The sequence below is a fragment of the Dermacentor albipictus genome, chromosome 2, assembly GCF_038994185.2.
Source record: "Dermacentor albipictus isolate Rhodes 1998 colony chromosome 2, USDA_Dalb.pri_finalv2, whole genome shotgun sequence".
In the NCBI taxonomy this organism is placed as follows: domain Eukaryota; kingdom Metazoa; phylum Arthropoda; class Arachnida; order Ixodida; family Ixodidae; genus Dermacentor; species Dermacentor albipictus.
Window position 1 is genome coordinate 119,021,500 of NC_091822.1, and position 21,157 is coordinate 119,042,656.

The 21,157-nt window shown below is 44.1% G+C and overlaps 2 protein-coding genes across 3 annotated transcripts; both read right to left on the reverse strand.

The window, feature by feature from the left end:
- Positions 1 to 1,133: 1,133 nt before the first annotated feature.
- Set8 (SET domain containing 8) lies at positions 1,134 to 21,082 on the reverse strand. 2 transcript variants are annotated; one of them, XR_010569822.2, is made up of 7 exons: positions 20,804 to 21,082; positions 13,049 to 13,562; positions 11,101 to 11,182; positions 10,955 to 11,014; positions 7,353 to 7,543; positions 4,902 to 5,166; positions 1,134 to 3,748 (listed from the first exon to the last, which is right to left on the reverse strand). XR_010569822.2 is itself a non-coding variant. In XM_065452610.2 (6 exons), exons 1-6 carry the CDS (start codon positions 20,811 to 20,813, stop codon positions 4,956 to 4,958), a joined length of 1,068 nt encoding a protein of 355 aa, XP_065308682.2. In that variant the 5' UTR covers positions 20,814 to 21,082; the 3' UTR covers positions 1,134 to 4,955. The 2 variants fall into 2 exon arrangements, 1 of the variants encoding a protein (XP_065308682.2); XM_065452610.2 differs by having other exon boundaries at positions 1,134 to 5,166.
- Positions 14,927 to 17,868, reverse strand: LOC139055527 (uncharacterized). Its single transcript, XM_070533035.1, has one exon. It carries the CDS (start codon positions 17,293 to 17,295, stop codon positions 14,992 to 14,994), a length of 2,304 nt encoding a protein of 767 aa, XP_070389136.1. The 5' UTR covers positions 17,296 to 17,868; the 3' UTR covers positions 14,927 to 14,991.
- Positions 21,083 to 21,157: the final 75 nt, after the last annotated feature.

Below are 21,157 nucleotides of genomic sequence, written 5' to 3' on the forward strand. Positions count from 1 at the left end.
CAGACAGAGTCTGTGTTTTTTTTTTTTTACGGAAGGACTCTGGTACAGAGTACTACTTTTCGTTGTTTTGTGCTGCAGCTACTTGAATACTGTGCCGCTCAGCCTGCTCAACAGTATTCTGATACACTTTAAATACAGCCGCCTTGGCCATTCCGACAGCAGTGACGTCAGCCAGGAGAGGCCACGCGCGCCGGCCACTTGCCAAAAGCGCAGGAAAGTTCGGTGTTAAAACGCGAAAATTATGACAAACTGTGCAGAATGTCAACGACTGCACTCTATTTTCTGAGGACGAATCTGCTCTTTGTTCGCAGCCACTGCCGGAGCACACATTCCAAAGCTGTTATGGCGCAGGAATTTGTGTCTGTATCGAAATGGCACAATTGGCGCAGTAGTTCCACCCCTGCACGTTATTCATTCGAAAATGCTGGTATCCTATACGAGACTGATTGCCAATTAAGCTGCGTTGTTGGCTGAACAGCCGCACTCTTGCTCCGTGCAGGATATCACAATGTCACTCCTACCACACTATCACATGGCTTTCTCCTCTGCTTTTATTGGTGGAAGCACATGAGGTTTGTCGTCTGTGCACACCAAGCAGCACACTGGAAGTGGGCTTCACCCCAAGCCATCCATGGCTTACTAACTCATGCGGAAAGTTCTTGTCAGATGTGAAATGGAGGTGTGCATTTCACATTTTCCACATTACCTCTGTGGCACCACTAAAGCAAGGACTTTGCATAGTGCTTTCTCTTCTGACCGTGCTCTCAAAAGAAAGCAAATTGAGTGCCAAACTTTGTCTTCTTCTGTTCCTGCTTTAATCCAACAAATGACGCTTCCTGCCTGTAATTTAGTGTTGACGAAAGACATTTAGCCAAAGACTTTATGCTCAAAACCAAAATTCAACAAAGAAAAAAAAATTTTTTTTGGAGGTGTGTTTTGTTGCCTGTAGAGAACATGTCCATAAAGGATGAAGCGGCCTCGACACGGTTGCTAGCAAGCGCTTGACGAAGCAACAACTGCAACCTGCCACCACGCATCAATTGCACGGGCCAGTGTTTAGCATAGCTTATGCAGCATGAAAATGAAATAGAAGTTAATGTTGGCGAACACAAAAATAATGCAATACACAGAGGTGGAATAGATTATGACATTTATTGTATGCTGTGGTAAAGGTAATGAAGAACAATGAAGTTGAAAAATAACTTATACAGTGGAACACAATAACAAAGTGGCCATCGAAGACATGGTAAGATGATGTCTGTTGTACATGTCGTACAAGTGTGAATAAACAAGCATGCGTGGTTGTTCACGCTTGCGGTGTACACCCAAACTGTAAATAATCAAGTGCCGTAAATGTAGTTCTTCACCTGTTCACTTGATCGCAGGTATATGGGTAGTTCACTTGCACCGTGAAAACCAAACAAATGGAAGTTGAGATGAGCTGTACATGGTATAGTATTCACAGAGCAGAGCCATGACGTTTGTCAAATGTTAGTTGGGCATACATTACGTACAAAATACATTCCACCTTTCATTATCTAGGCTAAAACCTCTGGCAAAGTTTGTTCAAGTTGGGAACCTGCAAAGTACGCACTGTACTGCTGTTCCAGCTCTTGAGTCGCACTGAACGCAAGTTTCTAACTTTAGGAAATGAATGAACAGGAAATCAACACGCAGGCTCTGAGAAATGCAATGTTGGAGACTGCAAAGGCAGGTGCATAAGAATGAATGGTAAAGCGTGGAGAAAAACAACAATGTAAAATTTGGACACAGAAACATGCAAGTGTATAGTTTGGTAAAGGAACAAGTTCACATGTGGGTGCCTGCCTATGCTGCACCACAAGAGTAACAAACTCGTTTGGTTTAACTAATATCTTAGCAACAACAAAACTGAAGAACAGCCTAACATTCTAGTGGCAGTGGGTGTGCACTCTTCTTGCTGGACTAATAAAATGCATATGTTTATCAACACATAAAACTGACAGTTCCTTGCAGACTTGGTCATGATCACTATAGTGCATGCTGAAACAAAAATCTAGAAACATTCACTCCCCAATGTTGTCCTTCTTGTGTGTGTGTGTTTTTTTTTTTTGGTAAGGGGTTTGCATGAACCACTCAAGTATAATCTAAATAAAACACACGGGTGCAACACACAAGCCAAAAGGTGATTTGTGTTTTCATTCTGGCACATGATGGTACAAGAATACAAGTTTTATGCTTGCTTGCATTAGTACAATGCTTGTGGCAGCAACGAATTTAAGTTCACCAAAATGCATTTGGTTGAAACGTACACCGGCTGGGGTTGCAGTGTGGGCTTCTTGGTATTTCAACTTGAAATAGAAGTGTAGCGCAAACAAGGCTCGAGAAGAGCATGCAAACCCACAGCCCCACGACACTAACATCCAACAACAATCTCTTGTTGGAGATAGTCAAATTTTGGTGGTGTGCCAGTGTGTTGTCATCTTGCCTGTGCTACTTTAGTATTCAGATATACTGACTATCACTTGACATCACAATTGACTCAAACTATAAGCTGCCATCAGTGAACTGTACCTACAGTTTAATTTTTTTTGCTGAATACGCACATCACTACACCACGTCCTCTGGAGACAAAATAGATTTACCATTTTATTACTATTGTATAAAACAGTATTATGAAGGATGCAGCAAGGTCAATGGATTTTGCAAGCCGTGCACCTTGGGAAGCCAAGGTGCACAGTGCCTGAATGCTGCCTTCATGACCACGGGCAAAATGAGTGTACAGTTTCTCTGCTGTATGCTACAGTGCATTCACTTGTGGCATCACCGTGCCTAATTACAATCAAGAATCGGCAAGCAGCTTCCAGAAGGGGGGGCAAATAAGATAGCTTTTAAAGGGTCACTCTGAAAAACTGTGCAACAGAAGCGGCTACAGACCAAAGAGTGGAGGAAATGAGACATATGCTACACATGTCACTATATAAGCCTATTTTTGATACCACACGAAAGGTTGAACAGCTAGCAAAATTTCTTGAACATTTTTGAGCAGTGGGGGAAAAACAAAAAACAAAGAGGGGGTCCAATACATAGTAACAAACTTCTGTCTGTCTATTACTTTACTTCTGAAATGCAAGACAAATTTTCTGAACATGTAATAGCATTTCAGAAGTTCATTTACAATGGCTTGCATTCGCAAGATTGACCTCAGCATCTTTAATACGCTGCTACATCACATCTTGCACTCATTAAATGGCATTTTGACCAGACAATTTTTGATACCTGTGTATAGCTGCTGTTATCAATTAATTCATTCTCATATGGTTTTGCATCACGCGGTGACAGTGGTTTGCATAAAATGAAAAGAAAGCAACTGCCATGTGACCAGCTAAACAGTCATGTAGTACAGGAATATTCCAGCATTCAGGCACAATGCATAGCACCCTGGAAAACAATATGGCCTTAAATTGTAACTTGGCTTTAAGCCAAAGTGGACCTTAAAAGTGTTTTGCCATCTGAGAACAGAGAGAAGCATTCAGTGGGTAGTACTGCATCACATGCGAGAGAGTTGTGAACAGTGTGGCATTGTTCAGTGCATCCAATGCCACTGCAGAAGCTGTGGCAGTATCTTCAAAATGTCACATTCAATCTGTCAGTGCAACATGTCGACATTGACATGTCGCCACAAGACCTCTGCAGAACAAGTTGGTAGCATCTCCCTGCACTTCGAAGAGAGATAGTGTGGAGCCATGCAAGAGATGTCAGGCCAGATCTGGACAAGCAAGGAATAGGCACTAAGCTTGTGTGAATAGCCTGAATGATGCCTTCGCAACCACAGGCAAAATGAGTGTACAGTATCTCTGCTGCATGTAAAAGTGCACTCACCACTTGTGGCATCACTATGCCTAACTACAATCAAGAATCAGCAAGCAGCTTCCAGAAGGGTGGACAAATAAGATTGTTTTTAAAGGTTCACTCTGAAAAACTGTGCAACACATGCGGTGAGTAACGCACGAAGAATCATCTTGTACCTTGTCTTTTCGCACTACAGAACATCATGTAAAGTTCATAACAAGTGGCTTGGCTTTCTATCTTGTTCGCAGCAAGAAATGATGCAGCCTAATTCACCATGTATTTCAATGGTGAAAACGAAGTTAGTGTAATAAATAACATACATAGAAAATACATTATTTCCTACCAGTCTTACCCATGTTAACTTTTTTTCAACTGCTGGAAAACTTGGTGTATCACGTGGTCCACCGACTAGCTGAAAGCTGTCCTAGCTTTACAGATCTAGACTGAGAAGGCACCCTTCACTGTCAAGGCAACATTACTGATGCTGACAGACATGTTGTTGACTGTGCCAACTATAACACCAGGCTTCGATTCTTCAATTTTCTTTTTTTGTCATGAAAATCATGTCCTAAAATGGACTCACTCATGCTTTCTGAACCACTCACTATTGTGCATGCATAGACCCGTGTGCACAGTTAATCACTACAGAATACTAACTTCTTACTTCAAGATACTTTGGTGTCCTGCTTCTCCCATCATAAATGTTGGCCAAATGATGGGAAGGTGAAAGATGAAACAGCCATTGTTCTCTACCAATACAGGCAATTCTGTGCTTACAGCCATCAGCTGTGCGCTCACACTGAACAAGCTAGCCCTATAAATGAGTAGCTTGAGACAAGGCTGCCTTTGCTGTCCGTGCCTAATAGGTATGCCAGGAGAGCACATGCCCCATTTGCTAGAGCACCAAAACGATACTGCTCTAATGAGAACATTTTCCGTGGGCCATATAAGACAGGCACGTGTGTTAGAACAACTGCACGACCCAGACAGAAAAAGGACTCTGAAGATAACTTGGCATATGACGGGGCTCTCATAAACGAAAGACTGCAGAACAGAAGAAAGGTGTGTACCCCGGATCATTACTCTGCCAACTATTGATGAAAGCTGCCACTCTGGAAAGCTGGCTACAATGCCAGCCAGGGGTGAAACTGGAGTGATGCCTTGCTGCGGTCTCCATAGTCATACAGCAGTTCCTCTCCAGCTTCAATGTTGCGATGAGCCACGAGCACCAAATGAGGCACGCCCTTGATGATGCACGTCTGCGTTTTCAGGTTGCCCCGCTTGCTGTGGTTCACTAGCCGCCCAAGCCGGCCCGTTTCCTTAGTGGCATCGACACTGCACAAAAGGCGCACATTGTGAAACACGCACTTCACTGCACCTTGCACACAACAACTCCTTGCTAGCAGCTAAGTGAGCACAACGTCGGTTGCACACTGCCGAGTGCAACCCGCAGTGTAGTACTCCCACTGCTGTGCAACAGCAAGTCGTGGCTTCCACCAGCTGTATGCATACGGTAGCTACACTGGAATTCTGCAGTAGACCAACTGGGTCCTGTTGCCTTAAATGGGCCATGACATGGTTGCCTGACTGTTGATTATCATTGTTATTTAGAATAGCGTGCCAAATGTGGTTACGTAAAAAAAAAAAAAAAAAGCCACACTGGACATTTTGCTTCCTGTGTTTGCAGTAAACAAAAGCATAGCCTTCGAGATCGGCTTCTGCTACTCAGAAGAGTTATTTCCTGGGGAACTAATTATTTCCCCACCACTTAGCGTCGCCAGACTGCTTAACTGTTCAACTGCAATATAAAAAATATAAAATACAAATTTTCTACTGCACTGAATGCACTCAAATTTCACCAGATTGCTATGGGATATGTACAATTTAACATGCAATAAACAATTCAAGCTCGAAAATTTAGTGTCATGGCCCCTTTGATTAATGCAGCCGTGTCTGCATTAGGGCCAGGGAACGTATCCACCCTTCAGGGTTGCATGTCGAAACTAGTAAAGTCGGCAGCCGGGTGCACTCCCCAGGCGGTACACTCCAAACACTACCCGGGCGCCGGGTCCTAGAGCGCTTGTACCCATTTTTTTTTTTAGCGATGGATGCCGGCTGTGGGTTTCGAACAGTCCACCTACCGCAGCCGTTGCGGACGCCCTGTACACTCGGCCACGACTGCGGTGTGGCCCCTTTAAACTCGCACTGAGAGATGACTAATGGGCTGCACCTAGGGCTCAAAATGACATCATTAGCTCATGAAAAGAAGCAAAAATAAAACGCTTCCGTCTGATGCTAAAGAAGGATGGTGAAAGGCGAAAGTTGGCAGCATGCAAATGGATGAGGGTGATCAAGAAACACAGGAACATTGCCTCAGCACTCGTCCTGTGTTCTTAGTCAGCCTCATGTTTCCAAGATAGTTGCAACTTGCTCTAAAGCTATGCACAGATTTATTCTTTAGCCTGCTAACATTGTTTGATTTCAACTAAGCAGTCTTTTTTATGCAGAATAACAGAATACGGACGACAAAGAATCGGGCAGGAATGCAGGAGACAGCAAAAGGTGCCATGCACTCTTTTTTTATTGCACTTTACCAAGTGAATTGAAATGCTCTTCTAATACAAATGTACAGGCATTCCTGGGCACGCATCATACAAACTTTTTAAGAGTCCTAGCCCAAGTCAATTACCTTACAACATGCTAAATTTCTAATGTTGCAAACCGCTTTTCGTGCTGCAGTGGAGGATACGAACAATTGGACCGTCACGCAATCCCTGATGAAGCCGGAGTAGAAGCCTTGACGTGGCAGGCACTGGCCATTGGTTCGCAGAATGGCTGTGCCAATGTGCCTGTTGCATTCGTGTTGCTATGGTGACCTACGTCACTCAGTCTTGATGCCTTGATTTGTAAAATATTTTTGGACGACAGGAATATCTGCTTTAAAGTTGGAATAATAGCGCAAGGACAGCAGAGGGGACAGAAGAGAGAACAGAGCGCTATCTGGTGATGCAAATCTTTGTGCCATCCCGAGATAGTTGTATCGAGATCCTACTGCATAATGATTGCCTTTTATGTTTTGTAAATGCTACAGAGGGACTAGAATGTAAGCCATCCTTGCTAATGAATGTGGAGAGTTGTAACATCGAGATCCTGCTGCACAATGGCTGCCTATTATGTTTTGTGCACTGTATCATAAAAAAGTAAGGGCCAGCTGACTAGAGTTTAGTTTTCTTTTGTGATAGGGTGCACATTTAAATAAAGAAATAGAGACGAAACTAAACTTATGCTCATGTAGATAGAAAAATCTTTCCAATCACATGGCAACAAGATTTTAAAGCCTCCCTAAATTTCTTGGTCTCCAGTTTAGTGGGTAGAAATTTTTCACTGCATGAAAATAACACACCAGAAGTACTTCTGATGCATTAACCAATCGCAGTTCACTCCTTCAATGTGATCTGTCAATAATACAGCTGCAGCACTTTCAGTTAGATGGGAACAAAAAGAAAAGGAAAAGTGCTCACCAATACTGTTTGTTCCTGCAGGTGAAGTAGTACATGTAGCACCCAATGGATGTGTCAGTGGCATATATCTGTTCACGCAGCTTTGCCTCTTGCACATCAATGAGTTCACCAGCATACTCAAGCACAAAGTCGCCGGCTTTAAGTGGACGGGATGTGGTCACTCCCCGGCCTTTGTCAGGAAACTCTGTGATCTTTGTATGGTTGGGAGGTAAATGGGAAATAACACACACTACTGTTAAATGCACTGAATGTGAAACAGGATAATCATCATATTGAAGACAAACAACAATCTGGCAACTGTCAGGAAGCCAAAGTATGGGTATTTAGTATGTGAAGCAGGAATTCAACAGGCAGGTTTTGAACAGAACTTACAGAACAACATGAACTGGTATGTGTGCATGAGTGGTAACCACATACTGCAACACGTTTCTTTCTATTTTTCACTAAATGCTAATGTGATAAGGTCCTGCAGGCTGTATACCTAATACGCAAAAGAAAAGCTCGTCTTTATTTAGTCTTCTTGTAATAGATCCTTGTCTCTCTCCTTGTAAACATATCACCTTTCTAATAGATAGTTGTGTCTATCTTGTACATTTATAGAATGCAGGTTCAGGGTGTGATGAGTTATGAGCCAAATGGTTCCTACAAATTCATCATCCTTAAAGGGGCCCAACAACACTCTTTAAGCATGGTACATTAATCATACTAGTAGATGCAAGAGACTGCTTCCATGCAGAGGGGAATGCACAATGCCTCTGTAAAGACCGGCTATGATTTCCTACAATTCCACCACAGCTCCCGCCGTCTAAACTACACATGTTGAAGCCATGGCGCCATCATACGATTATTGGATAAATGTGTGAAAACGTCACGAGCAATATTAACTTTACCAGTGGCCACAAATGTGCCTGCAATGGTAACAATGTTCATGATTCTTTATGTTTTAAAGTATTACTTTATGTTTTAAAGTATTACTATTACAAAATATTACTGCATTAAAATTGTTCACATAAAGTGCAGTTTTGCACTTCATGTGACCGGAAGTGAGTGCCGCTACTAGGGGCAGCACGCATTCAAGGGGTCTTGCTCTCCGCCAATTCTGCTGGCACTCCTATGGAGCAGCGGCACAAGCGTGGATAACTTACGACCTCAGTCAGCATTGAAACACCCATACCTAAAGATACTCCCTTTTTCATTATTTAGATGCCTAATTCTGAGCAGGTAGAAAGTTTCATTTCGCTTCTGTCAAAATACTGTCATTTCTGACACGAGAAAGATGCGCCGTCTGCTCAAGCAGACGACGCGCGATCGGAGGCTGCTCTTGTAAACCTCAAGACATGAGGTCGGCAGCTGCAGCCGGCTGCTCACATATTTCAGATGCTGGAGAGAACCGAAGCAGTTTTCCGGAAACATGTTGGAAAGCCTGATGCTTAAAACCTCACCATCGATGAAATGCTTGATAGGCATCGCATTGGATTTCCATGTGCTGAACACAAAGTAGATATTGCAGCGCATCTTTTAAATTACTATGTTGCGATGAGGATGCAACAGTTCAGCAAGAAAAGAATGTCTCAGCAGCAAGTCGCGCAACATGAGAAAGTTCGCGAAGCTTGCGTGAGCTACATGCGCTGTTCAGCCAGCTGAGGGGCCAAATGTGAAAGCTCTTGGTGCAAACAGCCGGCCGTCGAGTGAGTGATCGAGTACACATCTTCTGCAACTTCTATGCATAATAACGCGGCTTCAAATATCCTCTGGCGCAAGGTAATGGGAAACCAAACATCTGCGGAGCCCGACAGCGGGCGCTACGGCCCAAGCTAGCGAAGTGCTTGCAACCGTGTGCGTCTACTGAAGGGAACAAAGACATGCGGTGCTGGTTGTGTTTCTGTGTTGCTTCTGACTTTACTGTTTTGAATTTTGTGTTTTAACTATTCAAGTATATAATTGTCTGTTTCCTTAAATGAGATAAACAACCTGCTTATAATGCTGGGCATTAGTTCTCTTACAATAAAAATAACGAGAGCGAATGCAGTTTTCTTTGGCTTTTGCATTCCTAACAATTCCAAAATAGATTACAGCACCCCTCAAATTGTTCCGAGACACTTTGCAGATTGAGCAATGCATGACTTGTACATGTAGTCAAGAGTTCGACGAAAGTTCGTCTGGTCAGGTAACATGATGATGAAGAAATTGCGGCCGCTGACCAAGTCAAGGTGAAAAAACACACAAAGACGTTTCGGGACCCGTACGGGTTCCTTGATCACACTAAAAGCGGGCAAGAGCCGCAAGTGAGTGGCTCTTGCCCGCTTTTAGTGTGATCAAGGAACCCGTACGGGTCCCGAAACGTCTTTGTATGTTTTTTCACCTTGACTTGGTCAGCGGCCGCAATTTCTTCGTCATGACTTGTACATGTTGGCAGCTGTGGAGGCTTACCCAGTGCTCTAGCACTCCTCTGAATGCATGTTACACGGTGCTCACTATGGAAATTTTAGTAAGTATGCAATTATATTGATCGTGTTTCTCGTCGATATCAAAATTAGAGTCTAATGCAGCCATATGCTGTGATAACAGCTGCTAGAGGCCTCAATTAATAAATCATTGATGCTGTCTTGACTCGAATTAAAGCTTGGAATGTCAGCAGAAATATAAAGGAATGTTCCTCCAACCAGAGTTGTTTTAAGCAGGCAAACGGCATATATACATCAAAATAAAGCGCCCTTAGAAGCGCCAACAAAGCGAGTGAAAATGTAGGCCCTCAGCACAGGTGCTGCCCCTTGCGGCAGTGGCATGCACAAAATCCACACTAAGTTGCCGCGCCTTTGCACCGCCATTGGATCACCTCTCTTCCACCATGCTCCGCACTTCAAGCCACTGAAGAAGGAGCGGAATCACCGCACGGGGTTTGAAGGGAAATCTTTGATTGCAGGGAACTCCACTTCTAAAGAACACATTGGAATACTTAATGCTGCAAAACATTTTTGTGTTCTTTCATGTGGACTGCCTTTCACGTCATCAATAAAAAAGGTTGCAATGCCCCTTTAGAGCTTTAGCTTTTCCACTCTTTACGGAAATACCGGGCTATGCTAAACGTGGATGGCAATAACAATGCTGCTGATGACATCTTGTGATGCTTTGTCCAACAAGACGTAAAAAGATCTGGTGTTATATGGGTGTTCTCGTCGAAGCAACATAAGGCAAACGGGACATGTGGTCAGGTACTGCAATATTAACTTTTTTTCTGGTTAAACTGCACGCCACCAACCTGGCCGCTCATGTTTATGCCCCCGGTAACCCAACAGTCCGTGAACGGTAATTATGTAGACAATAATTATGTATGTAATTATGTAAACTCCCTGTTATACCAAAAAAGAAGAGGATCATCATATCTAACACAGAAGATGCACTCTGCAAGCTTGTGTTTTTCCAAATGCCTTATCAACAATCAATTCCTTAAAAGAAATGACATGGAAAGCATCAGTCAACTGACAGAAATCTGATCAACAAGCCAGAATACTGCATATTAAAGAGTAGTTTGATGTAAGTGAAATCACTCCTTACAAGTTAAGGCTGTTACAGCACAAACTACACATGAACGCAATTATTACCTGGAAGCCTTCTTCGATGCCATTCAGGATGGCATCTTCAACCTGCTTCTGCCTCTCTTTCTATTAGGAAGAAAGAAAAAAGAACCATAAAAACAATGAGAATGTGTCCACATGACAGTCACTGCGCAAGGCTGAATCAAGCTCACTGCAAGTGTAGTCTTTGTCTTGCGTCCACTCCTTCGGATGGAAAAGTACTCTGTCAAGGAGTGGCACTGCACGTCCGTTTTCCTGCAAGGAACGTGCCGCAGCTGGTCACTAAGCGACTACAAGACTGCAGTAAGCAGCAGAAACTCAACACGTGGAAACAATTTACAATTGTTATGTTTTACTCCAGCAACTACTTGTTTAGACAGCTTCAAGTTGACTCGTTGTAAAAATAGTTTTATGCAAGTTTGATCGCCTACCAGAAATGCCCCGTTCTTGCACAAGGTCATTTGTTTTGGCAGCAGGCATTTGTGGAAAGTCTTATTTGGCACTGAAGAGTGCTGTAGCAGGCAGTGAACGAAGAGAATCCGAAACGGAGTACAAGAAAATGAAAATATCACGAGTGCAAAGTTTTTTCACAAGGGCAGCAAAAGTTCAGAACACAACTGACACCACTGTCTTGGTATGGCACCACCCAAACGTGACCAAATGAAAGAGCTCCCGAAAGCTTAAACAGACACTCATGCTCCCTTCATATGGCAAAAATTGTGCCTCAAGAAAATAGGAGGCATGGTGGCTGTAAACTCAGATGCCAGAAAGCTGCATTTGGAACCACTAGGTGCTTGCGAAACTCTTGAAAGGGTGTCTTCTCGATGGCAAAAGTGTACTTGCCATTCCTTTAATGTCCATAAGGACAGATGAAACTGCCAAAAGTATATTCTAAATAAAGAAAAGAAAAAAAATTGCATTCTTTGGGGCATATCTTGTCTTCAAACATTAACCACATCTATCTTACCGACATTTTCTCCCCCCCCCCCCCCAAAAGAACTAAAAAAATTAAATTATGGGCTTTTACATACCAAAACCCCAACCTGATTATGAGGCACAGCGTAGTGGGGGCTCAAGAAATTTGGACCACCTGGGGTTCCTTAATGTGCACCTAAATCTAAGTACATGCGTGTTTTTGCATTCTGCCCCCATTGAAATGCAGCCGCTGTGGCCGGGATTTGATCCCGCAACCTTGTGCTTAGCAGCCCAACACCACAGCCACTAAGCAACCATGGCGGGTTTTCCTGGAAACCCTGCACCAAGTACTTTCCGGTCAAGAATGCTATGTCAATCTGATAATGGACATGTCCTTTGTGACCTAGATGTACCAGGAACGCAGCATTGAAGAAAGGAAATGCATGCAAGATAGATGACGATTATAGTTTGGGGGCAAGATAAGCTCCAAGGAGCGCAAACTTTTTGTAAAGTGTAAGTGCATTACCAGGAAATGCCTAAAAGGTGAAGACAGTAAGTAGCTTACTCAAAAGTGTGATTCAACACAAGAGTGTTCCAAGGGGTGCTATGGTCATTTCTATCCACGATGTGCAAAACCGTGTCTTATAGCTAGTCAGAACAAGGTCAGTGACAGCATTATGTCGGCAAATTTCCACGAATATTTTAAAACCCATTTGAAGAGATTCTGCAGACAGGAAACAAATGGCACTTAAGGTGTCATAAACAGATCTTTATGGTACATTCGATTGGTTGCTTTCGAGAGCTCTTGCAGGCAATTTACATTTAGGTGGTCAAAATTGAGCACTCTGAATACATTTGTCTGGTTCATTCAGAGCACCATTCCAGATTGTAGTGCTCTCACCTTGAAGCTGGGAGCACAACCACGGTTTGACAAAATTATTACGCGGCTCCTGAAATAGCTCCATGAGCAAGTGTCCTTTCGGCTCTAGCATGCTGTCACAGGGTTCAATGTTGAGAGGCCTTAGCATCAGTGCATACTGTGTGAAAGTGCAGTAGAAACCAGTCCGATGTACCATGACTAAGAAACAAAATGTGCAACTCTTTATCACTACACTGCCTGCCAGAGAGACGCTGCAGCCTCTTTAATTCACTGGCATTTACAGTCAACTGTAAATAGCAATTTATTATTATTATTTTTGTTTGTACCTTTTTGCTGCCTTTGAGGGGTCTTGCTCCGACGCTGCCGCAGCAGCCTTCACAGTGACCTTTACGGCAGGCCTGTTTGCAGCTCTGGAAGCACTTTTTCTCCTGTCGTGGTGGCCCCTGGGATCAGCAGCAGGCTTTTGTGCGTCCATAGAAGGCGGCTGCGTGGCTGTGAGGCTCAGGCCAGCGGGAAGTGCTGCAGCGTCTGGGCATGGTATTTGAACCTCGGGTTCTACTAGCTGCTGCAACGGGCATGGAGGCTCCCTCTTGGCGGGACGCCGTCGCGAGTAACTGTGCTCGCTGGCTACTTCCTCAGCAGTTGCCATTTCGGCGCCAAGCACAGGGAAATAGTCGTCTATCCGAGTGCTCCTTGTGACAGGTGGTGTCGTTCTGGTGCCATCATTTGCGGTCGCTTTGCCATGGTTCTCCTTCAACACTGTGCTGGAATCCCCAGAGTGAGATGAGGCAGATGCATTTTTCTTGCAGCGAGTTCGGTCCACAGCCCGTTTCTTCTGGCCTGTGGCAATAGACATAACTCTCATTGATGCGACAGCCCCAGGTGTTCTCCACAGTTTTATTAAGACAAAGGCGAAGTGCTTACAACAGCAGCCAACAAAAACCTTCAAGGAATGCATGTTTTAGCCTAAATAATGTGGGCCATGTGTTATATTAAGCAAGCTCGTTCTACTGGGGACAACTTAAGATTAACCTAATTGTTTAAACATTAAAAAAAAATTATGGGGTTTTACGTGCCCAAACCACTTTCTGATTATGAGGCACGCCGTAGTGGGGGATTCCGGAAATTTGGACAACCTGGGTTTTTTTAACACGCACCTAAATCTAAGTACACGGCTGTTTTCACATTTCACCTTATTGAAATGGGGCCACAGTGGCCGGGATTCGATCCTGCGACCCCATGTTTAGCAGCCCAGCACTATTTTAAACATAACAAAACTTGGGCTGAAATGACAGGAATGGCACAAGGAACACACAGTGTGTCCCTATCATTGTGGCAAAATCAGGGACAGACCATTACAAATTGCAGATGCCACCTATACGCATAGTGCACGCCTATGGTCGCGCCACTCGTAGCGGCCTTGCCAAGTGCGCTGGGGAAAGGAGCCAGCCGCGTGCCATAGTTTTCTGTATCGTTGATCTTGCTTCTCTGTCTTATTCACGTTTTCAGGGCAAAATAAGCAACACCCTTCACATGTGTGGGGTGGCCAAAGCTTCAAGGAATGTCAAAGAATTGTTGACGGTGGGGTGCTCAAATACTGGCAAGAACGTGCCGGCGATACGGTTCTAATCATTCCCCGCAAACTCATCAGCAGGAGCAACGATAGCAATAGATCACCACTGTTCGGTGGGAAATTTCTTGTTCTCATGCTTTCTTTTATTGTGTCCGCCTTTTTTCCACTCAGTCATATGTAGACGGGTAAGCAACGACATTCGTCTGCAGTGCACAGGGTTCGTACAGACTCAATAGGGGAAAATTCAAGGATTTTCAAGGAATTTCAAGGCTCAGTGGGAGTATTTTCAAGGACTCGACACAATGCTACATGCAGCAGTTTTCAATATCAGGTACAAATTTTACTGAACAAAGTCGAAAAAAAAAGCACTTAAAGGAACAGCTTATATTGAACTAAACCAAGATAATGTTACTGAACAAATTCGAAAAAAAAAACTCATTTCAAGGAACAGCTTGTACTGCACTAAACCAACATAATATTACTGAAGAAAGTCGAAAAAAGAACATTTCAAGGAACAGCTTGTATTGCACTAAACCAACATAATATTACTGAACAAAGTCGAAGAAAAATATTTCAAGGAACAGATTGTATTGCACTAAACCAACATAATATATGTTCTGTCTTGAAAAAACACACTCCAGTGCACTGCACCAATGTCGAACAGCAATCCATTCTGCAAAAGTGCTAATGGCAACTTCAGGGGAGCTCCTGCCGCTTTTCCTGAATCTTCTGGTTGAGGCTACACAGTTCCTCAGTCTTGCTTCGTGCAGCCTTCCTCAGACTATTTGATCTGACCACATACTTCAGATCATTTGCTGCTTCTGCCTTTTCGGCATAGGTATCCGCTGAAGCCTGGAGGTCAGCTATTGTTGCCTCGAGTTTCTTTTTCTTTTTTTTCATTGCGTCAATCTCTTTGTCAATGCAGCGCCTCTTTGATTCCCTTACATCATCACATTGCTTCTTTTTTTCTCCTTCCAGATATGCAGCATACTGCTGCCAGGCAGCTGATACAGCAGTCCTCAGCTCTTTTGTAATAGGGACATTAAGGATGCCCCCTGCCTTGTCCACAGCATCGCACACAATACGTTGCGAAATGTACGACAGGTCCTTCAGGTTTTCTACAGCAACCTGGCGGTTCACGCTAAACCCTCGCTCCACAGTGGCCTGTCCGTGGCTGAGCACGAGCAAAAGTTTGACAACCTTCCACAGTTCCCCACATGATGAATTAAACTGCTTCAGCTCAGTCAAGAACTCGTCCAACCTGTTTACGTTCTTCTCAAACATTCGCAGGTTATGCATCTCTTCCTGCAGGAACTCGGTGTACTCCCCTAGTACAGTGTCTCTTTGGTGCTCAGACATTCTGCCCGCTGTAATGAGGGCATCCAACACTCTTCTGAAGCTGGCCAGGCACTCATCTGGTTTAGTACACATTTGTCGTGGGTCCAGAGAGGACAAATTCCTCACGATTGGGAATCTCAGTGGACTTCTCTCAAGCACCTTCTTTGTCACACTGACCAAAAAGCTTTTGCATTCCATGCGGAACTGGAACACGTCCTTTTGGCTTGCTTTAGTTTTCTGGACAGTCTGTTCAGTGGCATGGCCTACATCCACCTTTTCAAGTGGAGTGTGGTTCTCCGTGCTTTCTATGTCCACCATCAGCAGACCAGTGGCTCCTTTTGCTGAAGACAAGACCGAGCACTTCAGAAACTTCGTCAGTAGCTTCCTGACCACAGTTTCCAAGTCTCTTGCAAGAAAGAACACCATGGGCTGATCCGTTTGGTACTCAGTGAGGAATGGCTTGAGGGTCATGGCCACACCCAGTGCAAATTGAAGCTTTGCTAGCAGTAGGTCATCACTAGCAAACTCACACAAGTTGTGAAATGATCCACACTTTGGGGGGCTTACTTCCTTCTTCCTTGCAGCTGCAATAAACTTCTTAATGTCACACCACAAGAGCAAGGCTCTCTCTATCACAGGCACATTCTCCAACCACCGGTGGGCAACAAAGTTCAGGGGAAAAGTTTCCTGACCGGTAACTGCTGAGAAGTCCTCCCTTCTTGCAGGAGAACCATGGAAAAGTGCGCTCAGACTGGAGAGCAGACAGTCAAGTCCCCACTTACTTGCTGTAACACCCGCCCTGTAGGCGTTGTGCATGGTGTGGAGGCCACAAGTCTCAATGTCCAGACATTGAACTTGGTATGCTTGATGCAGGTGCTCTTGGAAATTCTTGAGTAACTTCAGGTTAACATTGGGACCATCCATTGAAATCTGAAGAATTTTCTCAAGAGGGAAAGGCTCGAGCGCAGTCAGCAGCGTTCCTTGGATGTCTTCGGATGTCGAGTGCCCCATAAACACCGAGGTATAGTACCTCGTTGCCACCTTGTGAGACGAATTCCAAAACCGGATGTGAACATCCAATTGTTTCCGCTGGAGATAGTCGTTCGTGGACTCGTCGAAGAGTACCACGTAGTAATCGCAATCTTTTATATCCCGTTGCAGAGCAGATAAAAAGAAGGGCCTCAGACCATGGCACGTCACATACGCACATTTTTTCTCTCCGCAAGAAAATGCTTTGGCCACGCCACTGTCCGGGAACATACGCTGGAATAGCTGGCCTGCTTCAGACGACGACCGATAGGAGAAATGCGATGTGACAACTTTCAAAGTCCACAGAATCTCTGCGTTCGTCACCAGCTCGTGTGCCTTGCAAGCATCGTCTAGATTTCCCGATTGCGAAGGAGGTGGGACGGCTGACTGTTTCCCCGTACTTGGAACTAAGTACCTTCGCACCGAACTGTTGGCTGCAATCTCCATGACGCCAGCAGGCTTAGCACTCTTCATATGGCTCTTTAACGCCGACTCGCCCATGTTGGTGATATCGAAGGTCTTTCCGCAAGGCCTGCATCTTGCACGGTGCTCACTCGTCGTATCTAGTGCAATCCAGTCTTTGTAAGCCTCGTTGTGAAGCCACGCGCCTTGAAATTTGCTTTTCCCAGGCATTTGCTTTGCATTAAGATGTTTCAGCCGCAACAAGTCGGGTGCAGAAGCGACGGCAGAATGCAATGCCGTCAACCACCATAACAAAGCGCCAAGATCAGATTGGATTGAATCGGCTCAAGTTGGCTTCAGAGCCGAGTGGCTCCAGTGTGGCTAACCGTCGCGAAATATTGGCTATATTAGCACACACTGATTTTTTACGCCTGAAACGCACATATTGAAACACGGTACTGAAAATACAAATATTTTAACTGCGTTTTTTTTATTAATAGTCATTTGCATGTACTACGCTAGGAATTCAAGGATTTTCAAGGAGCAGCAAAAAGTCCAGGATTTTCAAGGGCCTTGAAAACCAAATATTCAAATTCAAGGGTTTTCAAGGTTTTCAAGGACCTGTGCGCACCCCGAGTGCAGCATGTGGTTTAAAGGCAATTTGCTACAGTTCTGAATGCCGTTTGCCGCTTTTTTGCCACGTTGCGCTAGCTAGGCAGCACGACTGCCTGAGTACATCGTGTTGTATGTTAAAGCTACTGAAGCTTGCAAGAGCTGAAATTGTTGGTTTCATGCAGCTGGGTAAATCCTTGCACCAGCTGTCACGCACTTCATGTTCTTTCATCTATTTTATGCGTGGCCTCGCACATGTTGAACTGTTGCGTCATACATAACTGTTGAATTTATTAGATGCAAGGTTTTCACCCTGCCTCGTTTGTAAAAGGTCTAAATCACACTGTGTCTTATCGGAATGATACCAGGCAAGTGCTTATTTAACAGCTCCATTCTTCTCACCCGAGGACATCCTAGATATTGTGCCTTCTTGGGAAATATGTTAAGAACATAGGTAGTTCAGGGTGAAAATTGCTAATAGTTGCTGCATATGGTATTACTGTTCCATTTTCACTGAAATGTTCACGTCACGTTTGGGAAGTTGTCACACCTCGATAGCGTTTGAGCAGACTTACCCCTCCGAGTGATTTGTTTGTTTCACAACGTGGTCCCTCTTCGCATGTACATTTTGTACTCAAGCAAATTCTTTCTTGTTATGCTTATGCCACAGAAGACTAAACCCGGACTTGCCGCCAGCACCCATCTACTCTGGCTGGCGCTGCTCTGCCTTTAAATATATCATGTGGCATCTCTCTCTAGTAACATTTGAGAAAAAAAAATTTACTGAAACGTCGGTCAGACATTAGCTTTGTACATCTCCAAGCAGCTCCCTTAGAGAATTTAACATTGCAAAAACTGCAGTGGGAACAGCAGAATTGCATCGGCGGTACAGCGCTAACTCGCGCTCTTATTAAACCGTGCATCTGGTGACTTCGTTGACTAGTGCACACATTTCCATCAATAAACTCGCAATTACTCCTTTTGAGGCGACTTTGATGGCACTGATTCGGGAGGTCACATGTCAAATACTGAATGTCAAATATGAACTGGATGGATGTCAAATACTGAAACTATAGACCCTATGTGAAAAAGAAAATGTCCAAAAATTTTTAATCAGAATGCTGGCATACGAGTAAATTTTCCATTTCAAACATTTTCTTTGCACTGAAAGAACAAATGTTACTTTTTTTTTGCTATTTCACAACTTATTAGTTCTTTTTGGCAACCCCTACCAAGCAGCTATTCTGGCGCAAGACTTAGCATGGCTGTGCAAACCAGCGATTACGTTGTGAGAAATAGCATTGCTCACTTGAAGCCGGCGATTTCGTCCGAGTTTTATTATTATTTCCTTGCGTGTTTCTTCAAAGTGTGGCGAGCCCTTCGCTTCAAATTTTGCGTGACCGAGTGCAATGCATTCGTTGGCGAAAGGTGTGATTGTAGGTTTTTTGTTGTCGTGCAAGTTCACACTGCGGCATCTGACGTGCCTGTCTCGTCATGACGATAAATGCGGAACGCCCCGCGAATAAAGTCGTGCTATGTTCGTTTACTCTCCGCAACAGGCTCCGAGTGTCCGACGGGCAGCAAAATTAGTAAGTGGAATGCTTTCTAAATTATAATGTGGGGCAATGTTGTCTCGTCTGAAACCTTGCATATGAATACATGGTGTGGTATGGAATTGCAAATGATTCTGTGAAAAGGATTTGCATAGGTTGCTATGCATTATGACTGTGTGCTGGCCATAGTAATTTTCATAAATGAAACATGTTTTGTTTGGTCAGTTATATTGGTTGCATTATTCAAGACGAATAAAAGTGAAGTTGGTTTTGAAAGCTCATTGGCACTGTCGTTTATTTCCATCCTATTTGCCAACCTTCCAAAGGAAGCTACTGGAGCAATTGCCGTCAATAACAGCTTAATTACGTTCACATTAAGACATACGCCATTCCTAATCAGTAAAGGATACACTGGCGTTCCAGCTGAGGCGATCCGCAAGCTCGCCTCAGCCTCAAAAGAAAAATAATTGCTGTCGTAGTGGCCGTAATGCTGGATGCTAAAGAAATTCAAGCATTTATGCCAAGCAGTGTAAGATCTTGACGTCACCGCCACTTACGGTTGTGACATCACTTTTTTATTTTTTGCTTGCTGTTAGTTGTCCCCACGATATGCAAATGGCGGCGGTTACAACACGGCCCATTTTCTTGACATGTGGGCTTCTATGGAAGCTTCGCTACCAGTTTACATATACCTTGTGCACAGATGCATTCCATAGACAGTGTTACCTGTAACCACACAACGCACACAAAACATATTCGCGGGCTCTGCATAGCTGTATCCTTCATTTGGGTAGTGGGTGAGAATGCACGAAACTTCGCGCACAACTGTGTGTTAAAATGTAGGCGGTGCAAACACAACGAGTGAAGTTGAGACAAAAATGCCTAAGGAGGCCACAAGTACACTAACAAGGTAGTTAATGGTATAGAAAATATGGTTACCCATCAGTTATACAAAGCGATTATGTCAGTTTATTGACCAATTGACACGGCACATTCGCGATCGCATTTGCTAAAGGCTTTACGCTGAAAACTGCGAGGTCGTCAGCATGAGAACGAAAAACAGGAGCTGCTCATCATGAAAAACATCACGCCAAGGACCCCAATAATCATTCTGAATTCTAAATAAGTTCGTTGATCTTAAAGGTTTGGCAAAATTCGAAGACCATGCGGTGTCAACCGGTATGTCCAAAGGCGCAGCGATCAAGACTTCCACTAACAGAAAAAATTTTAAAAAGCTTACTGTATATTACACAACATTACATTAAATACGGATAAATAGGCATGGAGTACAGCAAAATATACAAACGCCGCATGGAACACTAGAAAAATAGACACGGTTAGTGTCAGCGCAAACACGAGGCCTGCAAGTCGCGTTGCCAATCAAGCCCCCAACAACAAAAAATCCCGCCAACTTTTGCCCACCTCCAATGAAGAAAAGCCATTTTGAATTTGCACCCCTGACAGCACGTCTGCACGCGTCCAAACGAGTGAATACACGTGAACAATGCACGGCGAAGAGAAAAATGACGCCAGTTAAGCACGCAAATCAGTTTTTTTTTGTTCTGTTCACCGACCTTTTACCATCGCCCCAGGTCACGCCTTGGGAGGTGGCGATGATCCCGTTGCCCGCACCAGCTACACCAGCAGCACTAAGCACAGTCAGAAGAGGCCGACGAAGAGCCATTCAAATATTGCCACCGATAGCGACAGGAAGGCAATGCGGCCGCATTACACATGCAGCTCAGAACGATCCCTGGGAGAAAACCATATGCCCTTTTCAAAATGCCCACAACAGCACAATCACAACAGAGATTCGCAAAACGGCTTTCCCGCTAGGCACAGAAACCCGGCTTCCTCCCAAATTTATTGCAAATACAAAAAGTGAAAACGTGGCGCTAGTGAACATCTGCAAATATTTTGTATATAAT